This window comes from Coenobita brevimanus, chromosome 104, assembly GCF_032717465.1.
Source record: "Coenobita brevimanus isolate Jiangsu-jjx chromosome 104, ASM3271746v2, whole genome shotgun sequence".
Taxonomy (NCBI): Eukaryota; Metazoa; Arthropoda; class Malacostraca; order Decapoda; family Coenobitidae; genus Coenobita; species Coenobita brevimanus.
In genome coordinates, this window is record NC_137057.1 from 48,660,889 (window position 1) to 48,670,541 (window position 9,653).

A 9,653-nucleotide genomic window follows, 5' to 3' on the forward strand; every position below is an offset into this window, starting at 1 on the left:
GGCGGGAATTTTGCATCACTGTAACGCATATAAGTGGCCTCACTGGACGCGGGCGGGTGTGGGCGAGGACTTCCATAGATTACAGTGATGCTGAACTCCCGCCCGCACCAGCCTGGGTTTGGTGAGGATGTGACCTTACTCATTATATATCCTTTACTTATTGTATATTTTGTACTGCATATTTGACATCGTTCCTTATACAGTAAAATCAAACGATCTACAGTACCTACGCATGTATTAATTCAAACCTTGGGAAGTATAGTAGTAATAATAATAATAATAATAAACACTAGGATTAGCAATAAACTAGACTTCACTTTAACGTGTAAAAGGAACTCTCTCTCTCTCTCTCTCTCTCTCTCTGTGTTCTTACCTAATTGTTCTTACCTAATTGTATCTTTACAGGAATGAGTCAAGCTCGTATTGTCCCGTGTCTTAGACCATATTTATCGTACATATCCTTAAATTTGTGAATTGTTTTGGCACACACTATTTCATTCGGTAGTGCATTCCATTGATCAATTGCTCTGTTTGGGAAACTGAATTTCCTTACGTCTTTATCACCTCTCTTCTTATGCAGTTTTTTGCAGTGTCCTCTTGCTGATGCTTCTCCATATGTTAAGTAATCATTTATGTCTATTTTCTCCTTCCCTGATATGCACTTATATAGCATTATCATGTCACCTCTTTTCCTTCTCTCCTGTAGTGTTGGTAGATTCAGTTTATTTAGTCTTTCTTCGTAGCTTAGGTCCCTTAAGCTTGGTATCCATCTTGTAGCGGCCCTTTGAACTTTTTCAATCTTGTCTATATGCTTTTTGAGATGAGGACTCCAGACTATTGATGCATATTCCAGGGTTGGTCTAATGAATGATGTTATTATCCTTCTTAGCATGTCTTCATTTATGTATGTGAATGCTATTCTCATATTTGCAAGCAGTGTATACATGTTCCGTACCTTCTCGCTGATGTGGTCAGCCGGAGATAGTCTGTTATTGATAATCACACCTAGGTCTTTCTCTCTTTCTGATGTGTATAGGGTTTTATTTCCTAACTTATAATCCCAATCAGGTCTTTTTCCACTTTTACCAAACTTGATTACATGACACTTGTCCACATTGAATTCCATTTGCCATGTACTACTCCATTCATGAAGTTTATTTAATTCTTCTTGTAGCTCCCTACAAGAGTCTGTGCTAGTAATTCTCCTTTGTATTTTTGCATCATCTGCAAACATATTCAGATAGCTCTCATTTCCAGTGTTACTGTTTACGAGTATATCATTTATGTACACTAGAAACATGATTGGTGCCAGCACCGAACCCTGTGGTACTCCACTAGTCACTTCTTTCCATGATGAGTAGTTTCCTCTTAGTACTGTCCTCATTTCTCTTTTTATGAGAAAGTCTTGCATCCAACATGTGTGTGTGTGTGTGTGTGTGTGTGTGTGTGTGTGGATGAAGTCCCCCCCTCCCTGTTAGGTTAGGCTGACGAGATCGTCAGTTAGGCAGTCGCGGGCGTTCAAGCAGCTTCCTACAATAGGTACAATAGGTAGAATTTTTGTTTTTATATGTTTTGTGATCTAAAATCAACAAGCAGTTATCTCTGCTGAATACTGTACTAAAATTATTTTCCTTAAGAATGTGGAGGGGGGGGGAGAGAGGTAGGGGGAGGTGAGGATGAGATGGAGGGATGGAGTGGAGAGGTATATTAGAGGGGTGTGTCAGCTTGGAGCAAGGCAGTGAAGGGGCATTAGACAGGGGGACGTGGAGGTGATTTGTTTATGGCCACTCCTTAAGGGATTGAGGCGTCTGGCAATAGATAGATAGACAGAAGAATGTGAGAATATAAGAAGACAGATGGAACTGTGACTGTCGCGCCCGTGATAAAAGTTTACCCAATCTGTTTACACATGTTATTGGGGCCCAGGCAGGCAGCAGGATGAATTCAGCTCTGTATCTCTGCGTGAAGGTGTCACTTTCTAGCACCATGCTGATTTATAATTGCCCTTAATACGACTCTACAGAAGTTATGGTGGGGTGTCAACAAGGATCTTTGGGTGCACATGTCTACTGTACATTACGGCACTTGGAGGACGACTGTAGACTAATTAACTAACCTGTGTCTTCCCAACCCTTGCCAGTCAAGATAGTACACTGAGTGGCAGCTTCTCCTTGGTAGAAATGGCGCACGAAAGAATCAGTGATACAAACGAGCGACATATGCTTTTTAAAAATGGCGAATGACGTTTTCGGGTTGGTTGCAGAGTTAATAATATTTTCAGATGACTTGGAAGCAAAAAGTATATGTTGAATTAGGTTTAACTGCGCAATGATAATATTTAATAGGTACCGTGTCTGTTATCGGTACATGGTAGCCTACGTTGCTAATTATTATAATTTGGGTTTTATTAATTTTGTAATATTAGGAGTAAAAAAGTTAGTCCGCATTAATTTATTTGCCTCATCTTTCATTAATTATCCTTCATAATGACATAAACTTACAAAAGTATAATTGTTATAGAGTGTTATCAGACCGAAGCCTTTTTCGGACGAATCCTCCACAAAGCAGCTGACTTGGGCAGGTCGAGGCGTCAACAAAAGTACCTTTGCCAATTTACTATTGGTTTTTGTCATTACTTTCACGTCCAGGCCGGCAGCGAGAACCTGTGGGTGAGTTTTTGGATATCCTAATAAATTTCATGCTAAATTTGACCTTTTTCTGTTCCCAGGAGTATTTTAAAGGAATATAATGTAACAGGATATTGACCTTAAACGTAACCTGTCGTGATAAATGGTAACTCAACAAGGCAAGCCGATAAGAACAATGGAAGTGGAAGTAGTGGTTTCATTCTTATGCTTACTAGCTCCGTCGGTCTGAGCTTGGGCATTTAATAAGCCCAAACAACTCCTCAAGCTTAATACAATCCATACTATTTTTAACCACATAAGATGGAGAATCTGTCATCGTTCGTGACCCTTTCAGTCCTTTGGCATATTTTTCATTAATTATTTCGATCCCCAGACAGCTTTATTTATCTTCAGGGAATTTCCAAACTGTATGGGTTAAATATAGCCTTCATTTACCCCCCGACTTCCTGATATTCTGCACAGTTAAATAAAGTAATGGCAGTAAGTTTAGCAAGACAAAAATAAACAAAGGGATCATCACAGTGAAGTCATTTAACCTCCGTCTGGTCTAGGTTTTCAGTGTTTTGTAATTTATTTCTCATAGTTTTGTGGCAGAAAAAGATAATGCTATGGATGTTGTTGTTGTTGTTTTGTTTTAATTTAAGCATATTGTAACTAGTATCACATACTGTACTAGTGTTGAGCACTTGTTATAATTGAGCATTCAAGATGGAGAGATGACAGTTTTAGGTCAGATTAGAGCAAAAAGGGTAACTTATCCTGATCTAGTTAATCTGAACACATACTGTAATAGGGCTTAACAGTTCTGTTAATCAGTAACCTTTTCTTTACTTATGCAAGCAAGTTTATTACTCCAAATCAGAGGGCACTTGTTTTGCTTAGTATTATCTCAGCATCTTCACCTGAGGTGGAAGGGAAGACTGAAGATGAGATGGAGGGATGGGGTGGAGGGGTATATGAAACTGGCATGAATTGGAGAGAAGGCAGCCAAATGGTGAAAGACAGGGTGACACGGAGGCAATATGTCCATGGTCAGTTCCTACAGGATTAAGGCATAGATAAATAGATACAGTAGATAGATAAATAGCCTTCAATGTGAGGATATCCTATTAATTTCTTTTTGACTATCTCATATTCAGCTCAAGAGAGACTTTTTGAGCTGGAAGATTTAGCTGCAGCCTTCATTACCGTAACTCCTTCACTACAGTAATATAGTACCTGTATACTGTATTTTTATAACAGCAAAAGTGAAATTAAAGTAACATCCTCAAACTGAAGGAATTGCCATTATCATATGTGGTGAAATTATTGTAGGATATAGCAGTTTTGAGAGGAAGATGTGAGGTGCAGAGTAAGTACTGTACCGGTATCCAAATAATTCAGCGTTGTCAGGAACAGCTATAGTTGATGAAGCCAGCCTTGGTTAAATGTTCCTTCCTTTACGTATATGTCTCCTTTTATCATAAAATACAGTAATTGTTATTGTAGCTACCATAACCCTGAGTCTCTTTATATAATTTCAGGTATTGGACATTTCTTCCCGAGACGATCGTTTGTAATGTTGCGGTTGCGTGTGAAGACGAAGGGTGGTGGGCAGGTGGCGCTGACGGAACGTGTACGAGGGGACAGCACGTTAGGGGAACTGCTGGAGGCCATACATGATGTTACCGCCATACCACCACACAGACAGAAGATTCTTATTGGTGGGTTTTGATGTGCACTGGTTCAGCATTTGTGTTGACTCCTTCTCTGTATGTGATATCCTTTGTATGATGTTCTTCCAGATGATTTTATATAGCTTCAGGGAGGTCTATATGTCTATATGGTAAAGGGTTAATAGAGGTCATTCATAATCCCATCAAAAGCAGCACCTCTAAGTGTAAGAAATCACATGGATAGTAAAGGTGGGGACAGATGCCATGACGTGCTTAGGTGGGGAGCTCATCCCTGTATCTTAGGCCTTTGATCCTGTGACATGATATTCATTGATTTTCCTGGAATACCGATCCACTGCATCATCCATTTTACCACAGTTACCTCCCTTGCATGTTGCCCCAGGTACTCATTTTACCTAGTAACCCAGAAAGGGAAGCTGGACACCTGAGTTGAGTGGTGCCAGCTGGCCACACAAGGATTTGATTCCAGAGGCTGTCAGTCCAGCAGCTTTATACCTAGCACTTGGCCACCATGGATGGAATAGCAAGAAAGGATAAAATTGACATCCCATGGGTGGGGGTGACTTGGGGGGAGGGCAGTGAAATGATGGGGAACAAGGCAACATGGAGGCAATTTGTTTGTGGCCATCCCTTATGGAGTTAAGACGTCTGGCTATAGGTAGATACTGTAGATAGAATGGATCCCATGCCTAAAGTGATTCAGCATGGAAGGGCAAAGGTGTACACAAACCTCTGAATTTGGCCCTCTTTTGTGTTGTTTTTGTTTTTTCTTGGAAGGAACAGTTTGCAAGCTCCCGGCCTTCGGTTCCTTCCTCCTTGCATAAAAAATAAATAATAAATAAATAAATAACCTAAGCTATGTTCATTCTGCCAACAGGGTTCCCTCCCAAGGTGGTGACAGGCGGGCTGGAGTCCACCCTTAACACAGTGGGCATTGGCAATGGTGAGGTGATCATTGTTGAGGAGACTGACCAGGCTACTATACCGGTAAGATATCCACCACTATCACTACCATTATCACTGCCACTGTTATCACCACTACCATAATTACCATCACTACCACTGCAATCACAACCCTTGCCATCACCACCATCATTGCTATCACTTCCATAACAAATAAAAGTGACTGAATAGGGAAGAGAGGCTGCCAGAAATTGAGCAGCCTAGAGAGGTGACAGGCAACCAAGGCTAACACAGGCAAGCATTCATTTTTTGTTTCTGAAGGCTCCAACATGCTTGCATGCGTTGGCCTTGGTCACCTAATGGCGTCTGTCCATGCTGCTCGATTTCTGACAGCCTCCCTGTTCAGTCCCTTAACTCTGAGGTCACACTTAATGACCTCGTCCCAGGTTTTTTTTTTTTGGTCTACGCCTCGCAACCCCACCCCGAACATTAATGCATCTCACTTTCTGCACCCATTTATCATCCCCCATCCTCTCCACATGCCCAAACCACCTCAATCTACCTCTCCTCATCACAGCACCAAGCATGTTAAAGTCTTTATAAACAAAATGAAAATGAAATGATTAATTCACTGTGTCATTTTCAGAAGCCACAGAATCCCCCAGCAAAACCCACACCAGTCACCTCTCCTGAGAGAAGCGGAGGACTCACACCATCTCTTCTGGAGCCTCAGGGGATACTGCTCAAGAAGGTGGTGCCGTCAGACAATTCGTGCCTCTTTGCCAGCATATATTTTCTCATTAATGGTATGTTCTTTTGGACCAGTTATTCGGTTTTGTTCTGATGTGGAAAATACATAATACAGGCCATCCATGACTTGTGTAAAGGTACTCGTAGCTGCCACTTAGGGATATGCTTCAGAATATTGCAACTTTTTATGGTTTAGCACAATAAGCAGTAATACAGCTTCAGAGCCAATTTTGGGGGATAACTTGCTGTAACCTTCTTATTTTGCCATAAGAGAATGTGTAAGAAAGTAAGTTTCAGGATGGCAAAATTATCAGCAGCAGCCCAGCCTAATGTAACCTTATATCTTTGCTTATTTACCGAGCCTAACCTAGCCTAGCCCAGCCTGACCTGACCTTTCTTTATCCAACCTCACTCCCACAGGTGGCGAAATAATCGGCAACAATCAGATAGAGGACATGCGTGGGGTTGTGGCATCGGCAATACAGCAGCAGCCAGACCTGTACACAGAGGCAGTGTTGGAGCGCAGTAATAAGAACTATTGTGAATGGATATTGAAAGAAACTTCCTGGGGAGGAGCCATAGAGCTTTCGATATTCAGCCAGTACTACGAGATTGAGATTGTGGCTCTTGATTCTAAAACTGGTATTCTTAACAGGTATATAGATGTGGAGAGTGAGAGACTGATGAGGAGAGTATGTGAGTGAGGTGGACGGGGGGAGAGGGAGGGGGAGGCCAAGGATGAGCTGGAGGGATGGAGTGGAGAGGTATATGAGAGAAGGGGGTGTGAGCTGGGAGCAGGGCAGTGAAATGGCGGGGGACAGGGCGACAAAGGCAATTTATTTGTGGCCACCCCTTACAGGATTAAGGCATCTGGCTGTAGAAAGATAGATGTGGGAGGGAAGGGGATGAAATATGCGGGAGTGTCTGCGAGTATGGATGTTTGGGTGTTTTTGTGCTTTAATACTGTTCTTCACCAACAACAGCTTTATCTCATGAAAACTATGCCTAACCCCTAAAGCCTGAATAAAAGGTAAGATCATACAGAGTTAGCATGAATGGAAGTATGGACAACCCTAGGCTGAAGGGGTGAAAAGGTGCCTAGTGGAATGGTGCATACATCCATTCACTTTCAATCCTTCAATATATGCAGCTCTAGCATTTTTTTTTTTTTTTCTTATTTCTTTCTCTCTCCCCTTTGCAGGTTTGGTGAGGATAAAAAATATGACTATCGGATGATTGTGATGTATGATGGTATTCACTACGACCCTGTGTATATGGAGACGTTTGAGGTGAGGCACATCATTTAACTTTTTTTTTTATGACTACAGCTGAAATGGGAATTACAACAATATTCCACATTTTTGTTGTGGTAGATTTTTCTGAGCTGGATAAAGTTGTCCAGTGTTAGAGAGAAAGTCATTCAAAGCTCATATTTCACAGACTAATGGTTAAAAAATACATGCAGATCTGACTCGTCTCAATTTCTGAATAAATTCCATATCAGTGACAAGGTAAATTGTCAAGACACATCACTGTCTACTTCAGCTTTCATCCATTTTACTAGCTGTTCCTTGTGTCTATTTGGCCCTTCATCCTGCCCACCTAACCTCCCCAGGACTTTACACTGTGCCTTTTCAACAATCATTGCCTTCTGTCTCATTGTTTGTGCCTTGTCTCTCTCCTCACCCCTTTGCCTACTATCAGGATCTTCCATTTCACTATTCATGCCTTCCGTCTGTGTGTCTGACCTTCCTAAAGCCTTACATTGTGCCAGTGTCTGCTCCCACTGCATTCTCACCATCTCTGGCTTGTATCTCTCCTTACCCTTTTACATATTACCACTATCTTCCATTTAAGTATCTCTTCCTTAGGTCTCTGTCGGTCCCCCCTTTCTCTAACACAACCCTCCCCCTGAATTTTCCATCATTCTCATCCACAGGGAGGAAATATCTACATCTTCCCTACAAGTGCAACCTCCGTACTTGAGCAGGCCACTCAGATGGCAGTGGAGGCTAGGCAGAGTGGCCAGTTCACCGACACTGCTGCGTTCCAGCTTGAGTGTAAACAGTGTGGCACCATTTTGACCGGGGAGGACGCTGCTCTCACTCACGCCACTACCACCGGTCATACAAATTTCGACGAAGTTCGCAAGTGATGGTAGTGAAGTTGTAGCCTCTAGTATACTAATATATTTGATAATTTATACATCTAGCCTAGCTTAGGGCCCTTGCTCTTCACCACCAGGGCCCTTGTTGTCACCTACGCCACTACCATCAGTCACATGAATTTCCAAGAAGTTTGCAGATGATGGCAGTGAACTCATAACATGTAATATCCCAATGGATTTGATCATTTATACGTTTAGCCTAGCCTAGGCCCCCTGTTCTCCTTGTAAAAAAAAGACAAAGTTCAGTGAGAGGCCCTTACTTTCTGCAACCCCTGCTGGACATGTGAATTTCGAAGAGATTTGCAACCGATGGTAGCACACGTAGCTTGTAATATATTTGATAATTTATACTTTAGCCTAGCCCAGGGCCCCTACTTCCCTGGTAAAAACGGACAAAGATTAGTGAGGTTGGCAAGTGCAGTACATCCATAACTTGTAATAGATTTGATGATTTATACTCTAAGTTTAACCTGAAGACCCTACTGTCCTGTTTAAAATGGGACAGTACAGGGCAGGTTGAAAGCTGGATGGATTTATGGTATGCCCACTTTATAAGCAAACCTTCTTTTAATGCTTTTTCATGGAAACAAATTCTTTTAATATTTTTTAAACACTATTAACTTGGTGCTAAAGAGGGATTCCGTCATGTGGTGGCACAGTAAGTCCTCTCCAGGTTCATCTGATAAATATGAACCCAGTGGACTCCAGGCTTACATTGTCCTCCTTCTCAAGTCCACTAGCCTACTGAAGAACTGTTTTATAACGAGGCAGCTGCACTGCCTGGTCATATCTGTGCCATCACATGAAGGTATCCCTCTCCAGCAGTGGGTTTATAGACAACAGTGGAGCTACGAATAGGCAATTCATTCTGTAATTTGCTGTGGACTTAATGGCAAAAGAGAATGTCAAAACTGTCACAATATGAAATCATGGTTGCATACATTTTGATGGGCCTTAGTTAGGAGGTAAGAATGAGTGTCCTTAGCAATGTCTCAAATCAACCCTCCAGTCTGACTACACTTGGCCATGAACTGAGCTACAGGGAACTAGAGATCTTCATCAGGTTAGAGTAAACGGGGACTAGTTACCTCATTCGTACAAACCTTAGATCTACACAACCTAGATGTCAGCACCTACCACTAAGGTAGTAAAAGATTGTATCATTTAATTTTTTTATGTCATGTTTATATGTTAAGTTCATTTAGTGCAATATACAGTACAGCACCACCAGGCTTGGTTTGTATCTTCAGTAGTTACGCTGTCAGAAAAGTATTGTGCAGAAATTGTATGTTAATATCCATAAGAAGATTGATACAGGGCAAATTAATGATTTGGGAACATAGGAGGAAAATATGTTTTATCTCAAGCTAACCTCTTCACATCATTAACATTGTTTTATTCTTGCTATAATGTTGGAGCCTTTATAAATGATACAATACAGTATACATGATTTTATTCAAATTAGGCTAGATATTTTGAACTGGTGGAGTTAGATATAGTCTGCATTAA

At 41.4% G+C, this 9,653-nt stretch overlaps 1 protein-coding gene across 1 annotated transcript; it reads left to right on the forward strand.

Moving 5' to 3' along the window:
* Window positions 1-2,576: 2,576 nt before the first annotated feature.
* Window positions 2,577-8,210, forward strand: Yod1 (Yod1 deubiquitinase). The gene is made up of 7 exons (XM_080285048.1): window positions 2,577-2,669; window positions 4,172-4,351; window positions 5,202-5,311; window positions 5,874-6,033; window positions 6,398-6,632; window positions 7,179-7,266; window positions 7,917-8,210. The coding sequence occupies exons 2-7, from the start codon at window positions 4,207-4,209 to the stop codon at window positions 8,130-8,132; spliced, it is 954 nt and encodes a 317-aa protein (XP_080141174.1). The 5' UTR covers window positions 2,577-2,669; window positions 4,172-4,206; the 3' UTR covers window positions 8,133-8,210.
* Window positions 8,211-9,653: the final 1,443 nt, after the last annotated feature.

What these genes read in the sequence shown, in the direction of transcription:
- Yod1 (XM_080285048.1), top strand. Translation starts at nt 4,207, where the DNA reads ATGTTGCGGTTGCGTGTGAAGACGAAGGGTGGTGGGCAGGTGGCGCTG. An exon ending in CAGACAGAAGATTCTTATTG is followed by an intron (nt 4,352 to 5,201) that starts GTGGGTTTTGAT and finishes TTCTGCCAACAG; the next exon opens with GGTTCCCTCCCAAGGTGGTG. An exon ending in TGTATATGGAGACGTTTGAG is followed by an intron (nt 7,267 to 7,916) that starts GTGAGGCACATC and finishes TCTCATCCACAG; the next exon opens with GGAGGAAATATCTACATCTT.